The sequence below is a fragment of the Folsomia candida genome, unplaced genomic scaffold, assembly GCF_002217175.1.
Source record: "Folsomia candida strain VU population unplaced genomic scaffold, ASM221717v1 Fcan01_Sc013, whole genome shotgun sequence".
Lineage (NCBI taxonomy): Eukaryota > Metazoa > Arthropoda > Collembola > Entomobryomorpha > Isotomidae > Folsomia > Folsomia candida.
Window position 1 is genome coordinate 2999362 of NW_019091205.1, and position 17929 is coordinate 3017290.

General features: G+C 38.8%; 3 protein-coding genes across 8 annotated transcripts; 1 reads left to right on the plus strand and 2 right to left on the minus strand.

The window, feature by feature from the left end:
- Positions 1-2980: 2980 nt before the first annotated feature.
- On the minus strand, positions 2981-4562 carry LOC110855580 (gastrula zinc finger protein XlCGF7.1). 4 transcript variants are annotated; one of them, XM_035856578.1, is made up of 5 exons: positions 4487-4529; positions 4349-4382; positions 4161-4272; positions 3682-4089; positions 2981-3452 (listed from the first exon to the last, which is right to left on the minus strand). In XM_035856578.1, exons 3-5 carry the CDS (start codon positions 4197-4199, stop codon positions 3075-3077), a joined length of 825 nt encoding a protein of 274 aa, XP_035712471.1. In that variant the 5' UTR covers positions 4200-4272; positions 4349-4382; positions 4487-4529; the 3' UTR covers positions 2981-3074. The 4 variants fall into 4 exon arrangements, with proteins under 4 accessions (XP_035712471.1, XP_021959679.1, XP_035712472.1 ...); XM_022103987.2 differs by lacking the exon at positions 4349-4382 and having other exon boundaries at positions 4161-4276; positions 4487-4562; XM_035856579.1 differs by lacking the exon at positions 4349-4382 and having other exon boundaries at positions 4487-4537.
- A 4891-nt stretch (positions 4563-9453) lies between these two features.
- LOC118437402 (zinc finger protein 135-like) lies at positions 9454-10608 on the minus strand. The gene is made up of 3 exons (XM_035856374.1): positions 10445-10608; positions 9972-10379; positions 9454-9906 (listed from the first exon to the last, which is right to left on the minus strand). Exons 1-3 carry the CDS (start codon positions 10556-10558, stop codon positions 9529-9531), a joined length of 900 nt encoding a protein of 299 aa, XP_035712267.1. The 5' UTR covers positions 10559-10608; the 3' UTR covers positions 9454-9528.
- Positions 10609-11965: 1357 nt separating this feature from the next.
- On the plus strand, positions 11966-15993 carry LOC118437521 (zinc finger protein 25-like). Of its 3 annotated transcripts, XM_035856574.1 has the most exons (5): positions 12001-12143; positions 12209-12375; positions 12468-12875; positions 12939-13369; positions 14678-15993. In XM_035856574.1, exons 2-4 carry the CDS (start codon positions 12256-12258, stop codon positions 13320-13322), a joined length of 912 nt encoding a protein of 303 aa, XP_035712467.1. In that variant the 5' UTR covers positions 12001-12143; positions 12209-12255; the 3' UTR covers positions 13323-13369; positions 14678-15993. The 3 variants fall into 3 exon arrangements, with proteins under 3 accessions (XP_035712466.1, XP_035712467.1, XP_035712468.1); XM_035856573.1 differs by lacking the exon at positions 14678-15993 and having other exon boundaries at positions 11966-12029; positions 12939-14670; XM_035856575.1 differs by lacking the exon at positions 14678-15993 and having other exon boundaries at positions 12594-12875; positions 12939-14670.
- The last annotated feature ends 1936 nt before the right edge of the window (positions 15994-17929 follow it).

The window sequence follows — 17929 nt, forward strand, 5'->3', positions numbered from 1 at the left end:
TAATTTCCACACAAATTTCAGAACTGCCAACAATGGCAAAATTCATTTACGTCTTTTCGTTATTACTCGCGTTGTGTTGCACCGTAAATTTTATTTTTATCGAAGCCAAGACAGCATTGCCCACCATAAATTTGGCATCTATTCTATCATCCAACGCCCCTTGTCGATATCACCTCGTCTTCAACAATATTTCCAGCCCGTATCTGCCAACCACGCGGAATGTCCCCCTTACACTGACCAAACGAATATTTCCGGACGATTTTAATTCTGATGACTGGCCATGCTTCTCGATGCCCCCAAAACTTGACATTTTCCATAACAAAAACTGGCTTTGTGAAATCGTCATACTTTTTGTCTCCATAAATTCGTTACATTATACAAGATCTCATGAAAAGTCCTTAGGGTATTGGATTACCTGTCATGGCAGTTGCTATTTAGGCCTAAATAGTACACTCAATTTAACAACTTACCCGTATAATTTGTACTTTCTCTTAGTTCCCGACAGGCCAAAAATACTGCTAACTACAACTTCACCACTTTATTCGCAACCTTTCAAATTTTCGGGGCAAATACCTGTCAGATTCTCAGTTGTATTATTTTTCAAGAAGGACAGGGCGGAAGTATGTCACCAGAAAAGCATAGAAAGTGTCCCAATTTTACAAAATTTTGCTTGCTTCAGAGTTCATTCACATGGGGACATACATTTATATATCTCTTCAAACTACCCGGCACTTTCGGAATTTCATTGGGGAGACGCAACCGAAATTCATGATTCTACATTAGCTATCTACGAGGTTTTAATTACCATAGCATTAAATACTCTGAACGCGACCAGACATTACACAGATGCCTTTGATCATTGCTACGACGTTTTAACGGAACACTGCCGCTACCCGTCATTCCAACTCGGGGATGTCATCGAGCCCTGGTACACAGAAAATGCCCAAATTGTAACCCCAGATTTTGTTGGTTTCTCATTCATCTCTTGCTCCCACTTTTCGAGAGGGGTTTCGTTTTCCTTGTATTTAGCTCCATACGATACCTTCGTGTGGATCGTCACGGTTATCAAGCTGTTCTTATCAACTTTCCTCCTTTCGTTAGCATTTTACCTTCTGAACAAGGAATTCTTTCTGCTAAAACTGTTCTTATATTTTTTTGGTCTCCTGATCGACGAGGTGGACCAGCTGCCGAAAAAATTGAGTAATTTCCTACACCTTAAAGTCCTAAGTATTTCATGGCTACTTGTCCTCGTAGTGATAAGTAACTGCTACCTGAGTAGCTTCATAACCAATTTAAACTCACCCCTTCCCGGGGAACGAGGCGACACGTATGAAAAAGTTTTTTGTGAGAAACCACAAAGAATGGAAAATGCCTCTGGGATGTTCGCGTTCAGGACGTGGAGAATAATGGACTTGCACGGCGAACTAGTCGACCCGAGTTTTGAAATTCCCCCGACTGTGAAGAGGATGGGGGGATTGTGCTACACAATTTTGTCTCGATTCGAACCACGGAAGTCTGGAACGGATTTCTTTGAAAATTATCAATTTTCCTCTTATCGTTTCCACTACCTTATTCGAACTACTTTGGGTGAAATCGATGCACCGGTTGCTCAACGGTTACTGTATTCCATGGTGAATCCAAGGATTCGCTGGTATCTGGAAAAATTCAGATTTTCCGGCAATAATGTAACCGCGAAAGAGGTAAATTGGGGAATTGAGGAGGAAATATTGAATTGTGACAGGTCCGTTTATGGCGGACCAACGCGTGAAGTAGACAATTACTATGATTACCTCAAGAGGAATTATCCCACTAAAAAATGGTATCGAGGAGAGAAAACAATTTTCGATGAGCCTATCGGATCTATGTTTAAGGTTCGGCGGGAATCTCGAATGGTGCAATATTTTAAATCGTTTTTTAGTTCAGGGATTTACAACCACGTTTCTCGTCAAGTTGGTCTGAAAGAAACAATTTTACGGGAAAGGGCGCTTAAAAGTGGGGGAAATTGGAAATTTCGCTATGCGTCGACCTCATTTGAGGTGGTCCGGCTAGGGGACAGTATTCAAACCATTTTCATTTTACTCGTCACCTGTCTAGCGGCATGTTTCTGCCTGATGGTTATCGAGTATGTGAAGTACAATAGGGCTAATTTCGCAAATAGTGTTAAATTAGTTTGGGCAAGATTTATTAAATTAGTGCAATTATGGCGTCACAAGAACATTCGACGCAGAAGAAAAAACGTACTGCAGAACTGAGGAATAAGAATTGCTAGGGTTGCCGCGGGTAGCGAAAGTGCTACCGCTCATTACCCGTTACCCGCATTGTGTCTACCGGTACCCGCCCGAGGACCCATTACCCGTTATGATGATTAAGTTAACAGCTAACCAACCTCCAAAATAAAATCAATTTAATTATTTGCTAGTTTGTAAGTACTTCGAGATAAGGCTATGAAAATAATAACTACATACATGCTATAATTGGCCAAAATGTCATTAGTTGTTCCTGCAGCTGATCATTTTGTCTTGGTTTTATTTTTTTGAACTTCTTATTAAACTGACATTTTAATTACAAAAAATTCTTCCACATATTTAGAATTTTTGCTTCCAATCGGATGCGAGTTTTTACCCTTACAGGACAAATTAAAAGATCGTCAGGCCAGAATAAATGCACGCATATAAAAGTCAAACCAAGGCTGAAATTCATGAGTTATGCTTGACAAGATAAGAATAATTTCTCCGCGTTTTCTGGACTTATGTACAGTGATGCATATTCTTCATGCCTACTAAACAAACATATGTATTTACCTAGTCCCATTTTATTTTAGACAAATTTGCCCCTAAAATCCAATAGCTTTGAATGATTTATTTCTGCCAAATATCGCGATTTGTACATAAATAGCATTTCTGTCATGATTTATTTAGAAACCAGTATGTTATTTAAACCAGCTGATATTTGTTGACAGTTGAATAAAGGTTTACACACATTGAGGTTTATATATATGTATGTATCTATATTTGTACAAGTTTAGTAAAAAAAAAAAGCTCCAAAATTTTTGATGCGCATATTCCACCGAAGTATTACGCTTCTAAAGTATGAACTCGACAATGTTTGACCAATTCGTAAAAAGTGACGAATTTCTTCCCGCAGAAGTAGCATCCTCGATTCCCAGCCTCGTGCCGAGCCTTGTGCCTGGCCAGATTTTGTTTCGACTTGCTCTCGTACTCGCACTTGTCGCAGGAATGGATGAGCTCTTTATTCGCGCCATGTTTCGCCTCCACGTGACGCTTCAAGTTCGATGACCTGGAGAATCTCTCATTGCAAAATGCGCAGGGATAATTCCTCCGATTTTCATGTAAAATTCGGATATGCAGCTGTAGACCAATTCTAGTTAAGAAGGTCTGAGGACAGAGGTGACATTTTGACACGTTTCGGGCAGATTTTTCCAAATGCGTCGTCTGCAAAAAGGTGTAAGTACTTACATAAATATGAATAATTATTAAGCAAGATTTTTCCAAAAGGGGCCATTCATATATTGCGTTAGCAAAAATTCTCGATTTTAGCACACACCCACCCCACGAACATGAATGGATGGGGAATTTAAACACGGGAAAGGTAGGAGAACCTAAATCACCCACCCCCTAAAATGATGACGTAATATATGGACGTTTCCAAATGGTCTTTTACCTCGTGGCTTTTCATATTTGATTTGTGGGAGAAACGCCTCCCACAAGTTGCACACTTGAACGGCTTCTCCGTCGTGTGGGTGTGAATGTGACTCTCAAGGTCACCCCTAGTTTTGAATTCTTTTTCGCAAAGTGTGCACGTAAATCGGACCGGATTCTCGGCATGTTCAGCTTTTACGTGCTTCGAAACGTCCTGCTTGAACTTGTAGGATTTTTCGCACCCGGGATACCAGCACGGGAAACGAGGTCGCTCCACAGTGCTGTGGACGTTCTTAATATGTTGCCGTAAGTTGGCCGAATTGAGAAACACCCGGTGACACGCGTCACAACTTGGTCGCTTCCGGTTGCTGTGAAATCTGAACACGTGGGCATTTAAGGCGACTCTATTTTTGGAAGTCATACCGCAAATCTAGACAAGATGGAAGTTGGAAAATGTGGGACGTAAAATTATTTGGTTTTAATGCAAATTTACACGCTCACCTCGCATTTGACCAGTGCATCGGGATCGTGCGTGACCATGTGGTTGGTCAAGTTTGTAAATAGATTTATATTCGGCAAAACTTGATGTGGTTAGACAAATCCGATTTGAAACCTATCTGATAAAAAAAATTGGCTTACACATATTCGCACAATATATGAATTACAATTTTTTTGCCAATAGTTTACACATTTTAGAACGGTTCACGAGTATGAGATACGTCCCTAGCAATTTTTGAAAATAATATTACTGCTCGTAAAAATAAATATATAAATTATTATAAAGTTATTCATTTACTATGTAAAACGTATAAAACTTCCTATCTTACCTTGTTCTGTGTAGGATTGCTCTATCAGTACTTGTGCCAGTTATGCTTCTGGATAGCTTATTTAATGAACGCGTAGAGTAAGTGTTGATTCATGTTATTTTGAAAAGGTTGCATTCTTTTGTAAAAATAGCAACGACTGAAACCTTGACCAATTCCTGGTTAAAAATAACCAACCATTCGTTCGGGGATCATGCATACATACATACTTATTTTATATCACACGGCCCACAAACCGTTTCGACCTGAATATTTTGAATTGAAGTATTTATTTCACATTTAATGCATTTAAGAGAATCTACAACCCGCAATGCGGAGAGAACACTTTGAAAAAATACAGAAAAAAAGTTTGCAATACATAAGTAGGGAGAGATGATAAAATAAAAATTGTAATAATTATTAATCATGATAAAAATGAAGGATAATATTAGTAATATTAATAAATTTACTTCATATCGATCTTCGCAAGTTATAATCATACTTTTTTATCCATAATAGTAATAGAAATCAAATAATGAAACAAGCAATTTCAATCTTGATAAACTTCAGCGTAGCAAAAAACCGGAAAAATTGGGAATTTCCCTGAATTTCCCATGTTCATGTAAGAAATTCAACGTATGTCATTATGCACAACTTCCTAAGGTACGGTTGATCAAGCCAGTTTAATTTATGTGCAACAAGGAAAACCAACTTGGTGGTCTTAAAAAATTCAACTTTGCGATTATACCCATTCTTAATTATCTATTTATACCTAGGATGGGCCACTTCACTTGAGAAATTTTCAACAATTTTTCTTACCCACATATGAATCTTTTTATGATAATTAATTTGCACGATAGTCCCTTAGTCCCTTTAGTCTCAGCTACAACTCTGAACCGCTTTTTCCTTGATGAAATCATTTCCAGACACTTTTGAGGAATTACAAATTTTTAACCACTACTCCTGAAAACTTTGCAAAGTCCATCTCAAGTCGTAGCTACATAATTCGTACGTTTTCTCCACGACGTACAGCGAACTGACCTTTTCCCGTTCAGGTCATCTACCCTGAACAAAGCTTCGTCGATTGTGACCACATGTTCGTCCCTACCTCCAGCAAGGTGGTTCTTGTACGGATTTTTTTGCAAAAAATTAGCATTTAGTGATGCATGATGTGACGCACGTTTAACTCGTGCAGTTTTATTTTCATCGGTTTCATTTTGTCCAAATCTCTTTTAATCACTCTTCGAATAGTTGTGGGATTCGATTTTAGTAGTTTCGCCATACTGCGAAAGCTCTTTGGGGTTTCCTGGCCGACCAAATGGTTGAGCTTCGTTTGTAGCTTTTTTGTCCATAATTATAGGGGGCGTTTGTTAGGGGGTGTAGGCGACTTAAATGACACGATTCCCGTGGAAAATCGACTGGAAAAGTATTTCACTAGTACCACTACTTCATGTGAGCATAGTGGTCGCACTTTTTAAAATCAGTTTGAAAAAAAAATCTGAAAACTATTTTGTGAGTTGCCCTGCCCGATTTTGGCTTCAAGTTTGAAATTTATTTACCCGCCAGAGAGCACGAGTGTCTCTAATCTTCACACGAATAAATGGGACACCCTGTAGGCTGGGAATATTATTCGCCATGAAATTTCTCTAGATTTGTGAGGAACTAGGCATCAATTGGGAATCACCACGAACTATTTAGATTAAGACACCGATTAATATGAACAGGGCAACATCATTTTTATTTGCAAATTTTTGCATGCTATTCTGCAAAATTTTCGCACATTTTAATAGCTTGATTATATAAATTTGGGGGCCCCCTGACAGATTTGCGACTTTTTTGTAGCCAAATTTTCTTGAAATATAATTTTTGGCACATATTTGTTATATTTATTTCAAGAATTTTTAAGAATATAAAAAAATCTATTTTTGGCTAGAAAAAGTCTCACCATTGTAAAGGGGCCCCCACATTTATTGTTAAGCTACAAAAGTTTGCGAAGATTTTGCGGAATCGAATCCAAAAATTGTTTGAACCCAAGGAATCACCGGCGAAGACTACATAATCTACACTGGAAATAACTAGGTACGATTATAACCAGAATCGAAGATATATATTTAAGTCTATATACCCCTGACTGGTTATCAATTTATAACCGAACGGTGAAAAATTTATTCCAAATCTGCCATAAATAATCGTAACGAATTACCTTCAGCATATATACTTAAAATACTTAACCACCTACTTGTAGTTTCCCCAAACTACTTGTTATGTTAGTACTTAATAACAATTAACCTAATAATAATTTATCCGCAGTATCAGTGAATTTATTCTTCGAAATTCGTTGACCAAACTTAAGTATAGCAATATATGCACCACGCCGCACCCGGGGGCCCCTATGTCACACCTACCCCACCCTATTTATCCGCCACTGTATGTAATTATACTTGATTTCAATTATTTTTACCATAATTTTAATAGGGGGGTTCGTTTGATATTTAGGGGATAAATTACGTGAGGGCAAAAATAAAAGGGGGTTCATTTCTAAAATTTAGGGGAAAACCATAATGTTAAGGGAGTCGTTAATTTAATCCCATTTCTGGGGGGGGCAATGTCCCGCCGCCAATTGCCAAGTGTTGGGAAGAAGCCAATGCCATTCACACAAGCATTGTTTGGAAACTTATGACCCTGTAATGATCCGAACTTGCGATTGCCAGTTCGGTTCCCACAGATCAAAACTAAAAGTGCAGAAATCATAAATATATATTCTGCGTTATTGAACTTAAAAATTTGAATTGAACTTTATTGAAATTAAAATTGAACAAATGCTGCGTTATTTAATTAACATGTTTAGTTACATATATTTACAAAATGGATATTTGTGGACAAATTTCACTGTAAGAAAAAAATTGTTTATCTTTCACTAATTTCTTGCCAAATTCACACATTTTAATAGGATTCACAAATATACATACTTAAATACAGATTGCGAAATGTTCTATTTAACAAATAAAATATGTATCCGTACTAGATAATGTTTTAAGGAAAATCCCATGGCCTTCTACATAAAGGTTAAGCAAAATGTCTCAAATTCTATAAAAAAAACTTGTAAATGGTTGACAACTCCATTACATGCATAACTATTAAAAATTTTCTAGAGTATGAACTCGACAATGTTTAACCAATTGGCTAAAAAGAAAGAATTTCTTCCCGCAGAAGTAACATCCATGCCTCCCTGCCCTGTGACGTAATTTGTGAGAAGCCAAATTGGTTTTCTAGTGGCTCTTGTACTTGCACTTGTCGCAGGAATGGATGGGCTCCTTATTCGCGACATATCTCGCCGCCACGTGACCCTTCAAGTTTGATTAGTCGGAGAATCCCTTGTCACAAAGTGGACACGGATAATCTCTCCGGTTCTCATGCACAACTCGAACGTGGCGATGAAGTCCACATCTCCCCAAGAAGGTCTGAGGACAGACGTGACACTGGAACACCTTTCGGGCAGATTTTTCCAAATGTGTCAACTGTTATATGAATATGTACAAGCAAATTGGTAGATTACCAATGGTAATTTTTAGGTGACCTTTTCCCATAACACGCTACTTTACCCGTGACTTTTAATGGCTCGCTTTTGGGCGAAGATCCTTCCACAAGTGGCACATTTGTACGGCTTTTCCGTCGTGTGGATAAAAATATGTTGCTCAAGGTGGGCCCTCACTTTAAATTCCGTTTCGCAAAGTGTGCACGGAAATCGGATCGGATTCTGGGCATGTTCGGTTCTCACGTGTTTCGCCACGTCGCCCTTGTTTATCTACGTAGGTTTTTTCACAGCCGGGAAACGTGCATGGTAAACGAGGTCGTTCCTTCGCGCTATGAGTGTTAATATGTTTTTGTAAACTGGTAAAATTGAAAAACACGCGGTGAAGTGTGTTACAACTGGGACGCTTTCGGTTCGTGTGAAGATTCGACATGTGGGAGGACAAGCTGAATTTGTTTTTGAAAATTATGCCGCAAACCTAAGTAACACAGAAGAGGACACACGTTAAGTGCAAAATTACTTTGCTTTGTGTTTGCAAATTTACACGCTGACTTTGCATTTGACCTTGGCATCGTGATCGTGCGTGACCATGTGTTTCGTCAAGTCGCTACCAGTAGTAAACGTCTTTGAGCACTTTGAGCATTCCCGTTTTTTACTAGTTTCAGATCCATGTTGATTCGGTATTGCGGAGTTCACACTCTTGCAAAGTTGTTTACTGCACGGAGTGATTTTATTTTAGGCTAATGCCTTAACTTGACGAGTTTAGACCAAAATCGTTCTGCTCATTTCGGTTGAATAAGTTTGAGACCAAGGGGAAAATTTATGGGGAGAAAGGTTTGAATCGTCTGTGGATAGTTATTTTTTAGTCAATTGTTCACATCACGCAAGTCACGTGTACGTATCTTGTTCGAGTTTAAATTGAAAAGAAATCAGATTTTCTCTCACATTTATTTTATGAGAGTATTTTTCTTAAGAGAAAGTCGATGATGAGTGCATGGGAAAAGTCCGGAGGCAATTGCGGCAGGTGAATGGTTTGGGTAGCTTCATGCCTACATATGCATTGGCACAAGCCAGTCAACCCTTCACTCCCTTCATGTGGCCAGAATTAGAATGTCGGGCCCTTCATGCACTTCATAATTAAGGGATTCAGTCTTTTTTCACTTCTTATGTTTCTATGCATGTACAGTATATGTCTTCCATCACATGCATGTACATATGTTTGTATTAAGGTGATGAAAAGTACACACATCGTTCCATAATCATGTAAGTTAAACGTTTCTAAAGATAAAGACATTGGTGGAAGATATTTTTAAACCTTTGAAAGGTGGCCGCATAAAATTATGCCCAACCTCGCTGTAAGGGTAGAGGAAAAAGGAATTCTATTTTACAAATTAACTAAAATGTCGTTACTTAAATATTTATGCTTAAAGACCATTTTATAATTACTAAACAAAATATATACATAATGATATTATTGTATTGCAATTTCAAGTTTAACGCACAAAATCATAAAAAACAAAAATCTATAAAATTTCTACTGTTCCAAAGTATGAACTCGAAAATGGCTGACCAATTCCATCAAAGTGATGCACCTCTTCCCACAGAAATAGCACCCATGCTTGGTTGCATTGTGACGTATTCTGTGAGCAGCCAAATAGGGTTTCGAGTGGGTCTTGTACTCGCACTTGTCGCAGGAATGGATCCGCTCTTCCTTCGCGGCATGTTTCGCCTCCACGTGACCCTTCAAGTTTGATGATTTGGAGAATCTCTGGTCACAAAATAGGCACGGATAATTCCTCTGGTTTTCATGCACAACTCGGATGTGTTGTTGTAGGGTAATCCTACTTAAGAACGTCTGAGGACACACGTGACACTTTGACACGTGCCGGGTAGATTTCTCCAAATGCGTCATCTGTAAAATGAACATTCGTAATTTTTCATCTACTGTCTTCCGCGATATGCCTCATGCAAATTCACCTCGTGACGTTTCATGACTCCATTATGGGCGAAGCCTCTCCCACAAGTGGCACAAACGTACGGTTTCTCCGTCGTGTGGGTGGGAATGTGTTGCTTTAGTTCACCTCTCGTTTTGAAGTCCTTTCCGCACAGTGTGCACGGAAATCGGACCAGATTCTGGGCATGTTCCAGTTTTACGTGTTTCGCAACATCGCCCTTGTTCAGGTAGGTTTTCTCACAGCCAGGAAACGTGCACGGTAAGCGGGGTCGTTCCTTCGTGCTGTGGGTGGTGTCCATATGTCGCCGTAAATAGGAAAAAGAGGAAAATACGCGGTGACACGTGTCACAACTCGGTCGCTCACGGTTGGCGTGAAATCTGGCCAAGTGAGCATTCAAGGCAGGTCCGTTTTGGGAAACTTTACCCCAAACCTAAGCAAAACAGAAGTGGAAAAATGTGGGTTTAAAAATCAATTTATTCAAATTTACACGCTCACCTCGCATTTGACCTTCGCTCCGTAATCGTGCAAATCCAGGTGCATGGTCAAATTTTTATTCGTTTTAAACTTTTTTGGGCACTTTGAACATTCCCATTCCTTACTTGGATTCATATCGGTGTGGATTCGTATTTGTTGAGATCCTACTCCCAAAGAATTGAGTGCTGAGCGGAGCGATTAAGTTAAGTAGGACGACCCTGGTTTAACTTGTCGAGTTTAGGCAAAATTCGCTGTACTCGTTTTCATTGGGTAAATCTACTTCCATAAAGCGTTAGTGTTAAGTTCTGCCTGGGTCCCTGTGGCTCTCAATGCAAGTTGCCCCGTAGAGGAGACAAAGAAGGAAGCGGAGGTTGCATGCATTTTCTGCATGAGTCTCACTTCGCCTGCACGTGACTTTCACGTACGCTTGCCATCAATCTCAAATTAAATGTCTTTGTATATTTGCAGTGTGCAAGTAAATTGAGTGAGTGAGCAGTATACATACATACATCACTCATCAATAGTAGTTATCATGATAAGTGATCGTGATCAACACTATTAATTAATTATTTTAGTTTGAGAAACTCCACTCACAGCGAGTGGCATATCAATTTGAATGTATTTTTTACGCTGAATCCAACGCCGTCAATGGTTTTGACCTCTGAGGCCCCCCGTGACCTTGCCGTGACCGTGGGGCCAAATATGGCTTATTCGTGATGTCGCATATCAATTCGAATGTATTTTTGACGCTGAATCCGAATCCGTCAATAGCTTGGCGTTAATTGTAGAAGTTAACGGGGTTTATGGAACTTAACGGGAGCGTGAAGCGTGGGAACTTAAGTAATTAGCTATTCAACTACCCCAACAGGGGGAAATTAAATTGTACTGTGACCAGGTTAATTAAAATGCAGTATGACTTGGGCAAACCCTCACTCTGATGTATGTATGTAGTATGACAAAGTCTCCACTGGGAATTATTTAAAGTATAGTATGATTTTTCGCTTTGGGCACACCCCCCACTGCAACTCTAGAACCCGGCCTCGGCCGGGCTATACGCTAGTTGCAAATAAATCAGTCTTTCTCTAGCATTTTTATTGAGAGAAAAAAGGGACGAAGTGTGCGTGGTGCAAGTGCGGAGGTGAATGGAGCAATTAAATGGTTAACCCTTCAATTCCCTGAATATGGACTAAAATAGGAATATGGGGCCGTTCATGAATTACGCAATTAAGTAGATCACTCACACATTTTGCTCGTCATACATCCGAATTTTGAATGAAATACACATATTCAATTTTATTTGGCATGAGAAGTAAACATTATTCGGTGTAATTTTTAACCGGGAAATTTTGAACATCCCCTAATCATATATGCTAAATACACCTTTCTAAATACAGGTACGCTGGTAGAAATATCATCCTTGAACAGCGGATAAAATCCTACCAAGGGCTTCGCCCAACTTACTTGTTTTAAAGAATATTTCAAGTTTCCACTCATTGCTCGTGAAAAAAAGGCAACCTTTTTCTCACAACACGACCGATCATTACCTTTTCATGTTCACTTACTCCTAAGTTCGCCTGAATAATTAAGCAATCCTACACAACACTCGGTAAGAAACGAAAGGATAAGCACAAAATTTGTTTTCAGTTGTTGCAAACAATAAATATTATTCTCGTTTAAAATTGCTGGAAACATTTTTAATTGGCGTGAATTTACTTGAAAGGTGTGAATTCTTGGCATACAATTTGTTAAAATACTGTGTGAATATAAGCGAATTTTTTATTGCAGATATTTACGAAACTAAATCGTGTAACTTCAACAAATAAGGAATTCTCATGGATTTGAAGCCAGGGAAGAAATGGGAATGTTCAAAGTGCTCGAAAACGTTTAAAACCAATACCAAATTGACTAGGCACATGGTCACGCATGATCCTGATGCCAAAGTCACATGCGAGGTGAGTGTTTAAATTAGCAAACTAATTTTGCGTGCAAATATGCAAAAAATTGAAGTACATTGTCCATATTTTATAACTTCTTTCTTGTTCAGGTTTGTGGAAAAATGTTTAAAAACAAAGTCACCTTACGTGCCCACATGTCGATATATCACAGCAACCGGGAGCGACCCCGTTGTGAAACTTGTAACCGCGTTTTTTCAACCTTTCCCATTTTACAGAAACATATTGACACTGGCCATGGAACGATGGATCGACCTCGTTTTCCATGCACGTTTCCAGCCTGTGAGAAAGCCTACCTAATCAAGGGACACCTTTCGCGGCATATAAATACTAAACACGCCGAAAATCCGGTCATTTTTCCGTGCACACTTTGCATAAAGGAATTTAAAACCAAGTTTGAACTTGAGGTACACATCCTCACCCACACGACCGAGAAGCCGTACAATTGCGCCACGTGTGGAAGGAGTTTCGCCCAAAAGCCGCACCTGAAACGTCACGAGGTAAATTAGCATGCTGTGCTAAAAATCAGGTGAAAAGTTACCAATGTGCATTTTCATTTACAGAAGACGCATTTGGAAAAATCTACGCGAGACAGGTCAAAGTGTCACATCTGTCCCCAGACCTTCGTGACTAGAGTTAGCCTGCAGTGCCACGTCCGAATTGTGCATGAAAATCAGAGGAATTTTCCCTGTAAACTTTGTGACAAGAGATGCTCCAACTCAACCGGATTGAGGCGTCACGTGGAGGCGAAACACACCCTAAACAAAGAGCTGCTCAAGATCCATCCCTGCGAGAAATGCGAGTTCAAGAGCCACTCTGAAGCTTATTTGGCCAAGCATAAAATACGCCACAATGCAGCCAGGCATGAATGTTACTTTTGTGGGAAGAAGGTCTTCACTTTGGGCGAATTGCTGCAACATTGTAGAGTTCATACGCTAGAAAGTTAAAATACTTACTTACTCCTAAGTTTGTATTTGTTAGCGTAATGGCAGATGTAAGGATTGATTCATAATTGATGGCACGATTTGAAAAGTCGTTCATTACGAAACGATAAGTTGAAATGTTGACAACTGTGTTAATAATTGTTACAAATGCGATGCACAACATTGACCAAAATCACTTCGGTCCCGTCGACCCTCTACAAAAAATTCCTCACAAGTTTTTCCAAGTCTGTTAATTTTTGCTTTTCCTGACTTTCTCCTCACAATCTTCAGGTTTGACTCATGACGAGTCGAATTCAAAGCAGGATTTTGGTCATTTTCGGTCGTTATGGATGTTCTCTTTTGCATCAAGCCTAAAATCTTTCAATCCCACTTGTTTGGAGAACATTGTTGGCATGTTCCAATTTTGCCAGAAAACAAATTTTTTTCTCGTTGAGGTAGTCGGTAAAAATTCAACCGTAATGGCAGGTGGCTTCCTATGACCAAAATCTGACTGAGTCTCCTGATGACCATTTATGTAAGGAATTAATCGGTGTTTGATACATTTTGATAAATAAAGACATAGGGTCATGGTCCAAACCATAATTGAGGGCTTTGAAATTGCTCCAATTTCGTCAAAGGCTAACCAAATCTGTCAGTTTTTGCGAGTTTGACTTTAGGAAATACATTAAGTTCATGCTTCACATCCTTACGACTTGTAGCAATAAAAAATTGCTAGTTGCAAACTTTTCGTGGCGTTATTGTGACATGTGCTTCGTCACAACTGGCAAGTATTCTGGATTACACTTTTTCGTAAATTTAGTTGCATCCTATTTTGGCTCTTAATTTTTTATCTTCAGTGGATCTTGAGGACGTAGTTGTTTTGATGTTCTAATCCCCAATCATTATGCTTTAATTCAGCGAAGAGTTGGTTTTGATATCTTCACCCGTTTGGGTGCTAGGTGATCCGACGTGGATGGCATCCTCTCAAAATTATTTACACTGCTTTGATGACTTTGGAGGTTGTCTGCCACACATGGTGATGAATAATTTTTTTTAAGTCGGCTGATTTTATTGAACCATACTTTGGTATGTAACGATGAAATGATATCTTGGGAATATTCTCATTTTTGAGGTAGTAGTGCGGGATTTTCTTGTCCAATTCGGCAGCGTTTTTGTGAAAGTGCACCACGCTTGGACTTGTTTTTCTCTTTGTCTGACGATGTTCTTGTTTAATTGGCAACCTTTTTCAACTAAAACCCTAACAGTACATCAGTTTGGCTATCATATGCAGCAATTCATTCCTAAGAATTTGAATCTCTGTTAAAGCTGGAGTACACGAAAAAACAGTCATCAATTATGAATTAACCCTTATTTATTAGTAATTTACCGATTTTTACTCGAATTACGATATTCGTAAAACTATTTGATATAGTCTTCTAAAAATAGGACCGTTACCATTTTTCCCTCAGCTAGCAGCATAGTGGTTCTGGGTGACTAGTTAAACCTTTTTCAGACCACGTGAACAATCATGGCAATGGTGCATCGAAGTCAACCGGATGATGATTTGAATTTCGGCCCGCCGCCAATGTTAATCAAGCGGACACGTGATTTTGGAGCGTAGAAATTCTGTCAGGTTGACTCCGATCCATTTCAATACACGACAACAATCCTGAATATGCAATGAATTTTAATGAGAGCTACATAATAATATGTAATAGCATTTAATTATACTTCTATAATCTATAAAAATTGGTGAAAATATACACATTCGAAATTTTCTCTAGAAAAAGATGCTAAGAAAATGTAAAATTGATAAGGCAACATGTTCGCTTCGACATCAATTGTATCGTTTTGTAGACGATACCCCGTAGAAAAGTCAAAATTGGTGGCATGATTTATGCCTGGATGGTCTTTATTTCCTGAAGGATTGTTTGGTCCAGAATTTGGTCAACCTTTCAGTCGTTGCTATGGTTACCAATTTGGTAATACCAAATCCAACCCTTTTTCACACCATACGAACCAACATTAGCTTTACCTGTTTAAAAAATAAGCATCAGCCATTCACAGGGCATTGTGGGGAAAGTGGTAACCCGGTAGTGATCAGAACGAAAGATTGCCGGTTCGATTCCGGCCAGCTCGCAACTTTTTCTCATTATTGGTTCAATTGGATTTTCAAAAATTCAATAAGTTTTCTTTCTCATCTTCCTCTTCATCATTAAATTTACCTGTTGACGTACATACTCCAAAATAAGCATCAAAACTTTCTAGTTTGTTTGTAAAAACAATGCATGCATTTTTAGGGGACTGATTGATCATGTTTCTATAAGCAATTTAACGAAATAATTATGAACTAAGAAATTTAACCCCACCACGTTTACTAAGAAATTTACAGAACCCTGAAGTTCTCTTAAGTAATTTTTAATGAATTATTTGTAACATAAATAATTCCAAATGTTCACCTCGAAATAATTGACTGATCGAAACTCTTCCCAGAAACTCTTAATTTATCGCAAGATTTATGCATGCACGGTCGCCAAGGGTTGGTTATTTTTATTCAGGAGTTTGTCAAGTTTGCCTCGTCCCTATTGTTAAAAAAACGCAACCCTTTTCTCACCAGCATTAACTTTACGTGCTCACTTTCCAAAGCAACTACTGCATAAATCACGATTAAGCAATCCTACAAACACAACGCACGATAAGCTTCAAAATTTATAAAGTACAAAAATACAAAATTACACAAATTCTTTTTTATGGTTTTAATAAATATTGTCGCTAAAGTTCCCAGGAAATGTATTTCAAACATTTATAACATTGTGGAAATATTGTGTGAAAATATGCGAATATTTTTTAGGTATTTACACAATCAGACTTGTTCAAACATACCATTATTTTGGAATCCCTATGCATACATAAGTCTATAAACTTGCATATATTTACAATACCGAATCCAAATGGATCTGAAATCAGGAAAAGAATGTTCCCAGTGCCCGAAAACGTTTAAAACCAACCACGAGTTGACAAAACACAGCCTTAGTCATGATCCAGATGCGAAGGTGAAATGTGAGGTGAGCTTGTTAATTAGCTAAGAAGAAGCTAATTTAAAAATCCACACTTGCCCATTTCTGTCCTATCCATTTAGATTTGCGGTAAATTTTTCAAAAACAGAGTCGCGTTATCGGGTCACATGCGGGGTGTTAACAGCAACCGGAATCGACCCCGTTGTACCACTTGTCACCGGGTTTTCTTCAACGGTCCCACATTACGGAATCATATTCGGAACATGCACAGTACGCAGGAACGATCTCGTTTACCATGTCCGTTTCCTGGCTGTGAGAAAAGCTATCTACACCAGTGCGATGTGACGAACCACGTGAAATCTGAGCATGACGAGAATCCGATCCGATACCCGTGCACACTTTGCGGAAACGAATATAAAACCAGGGATAAACTTCAGCGTCATATTTACACCCACACGAAGGAGAAGGCCTACATTTGTGCCACTTGTGGGAGGAGTTTCGCCCATAAAGAAACATGAAATGTCACGAGGTAACTTTGTAAGCATATTGTTGAAATAAACGAAGTGGGAAATTACCTTATGCGCTTATTCATTTTCCAGAAGACGCATCTGGAAAAATCTTCCCGAGACGTGTTAAATTGTCAAGTTTGCCCTCAGACCTTTGTTAGCAAGGATGGTTTACGATACCACGTCCGAGTTGCACATAAAAATGAGAGGAATTATCCATGCCTATTTTGTGACTTGAGATTTTCCTGTTCAAGAAATTTGAAGCGTCACGTGGAGGCGAGACATGGAACGAATAAAGAGTTGAATGACCCTGGATTCTTCACTATAAGTGACCCCAGTGACCATAATACGTACGCGAAAAACTGGATCAAATGAATTTTGGAATCCATGGTCATTGGTCATCATCTTCAAAATTAATGCACAAAATTATTTTTTGGCTGAACGTAACTCGCTGTCAATAAGTCAAAATTTCGAAAAATTGCCAAAAAGTTAAAAAAAAAATTTTGTGATTTTTTTTTGCCGAGAGGAAATTGCCCCAAACTTTCCCCCATGTGGTCACATTTAAAAAGTAGGGACATATGTTAAAAGCTAATATCATAAGGAATGAAAAACACCGAATGGATAGACTAAAATCAACCGAATGTGGTAGCAAGCTCCAGGTAGGTGAGAAAATTTTTTTGGGGGTTTTCAGGAAGAAACTGGTTGTGGAAGCCACACACGAAGCCGAGCAAACTATGGTTGAGGGTGATTGTAGGGTAGGGTCACTACCTTATCATCGTAAATTTTTAGTAAGCCCAGTCTGCTATATTTCCAGATATCCACATTTTTATGCCAGTCTTCTGCGCTAGGCGCACTTCCCTATAGCAAATTAACTCTGCTCGTTTACATACATGAGACAAGTTTGAGATCAAAATCTGAACTTTTGGTGAGGAAATGGTTGAGGAGGAATATACAAACGGTGCTGTTTTTTGCAAGACGATTTTATCAATTGCTAATCTTGCTGCCTTGCTTGTTGGGCTGCTGATCATATCCAAAGGGGATTGTGTTCTGTGCTGGTCGTCCTTGATACATAAACCCAGCAAATCGATATCTCACAAATAGCAAAATT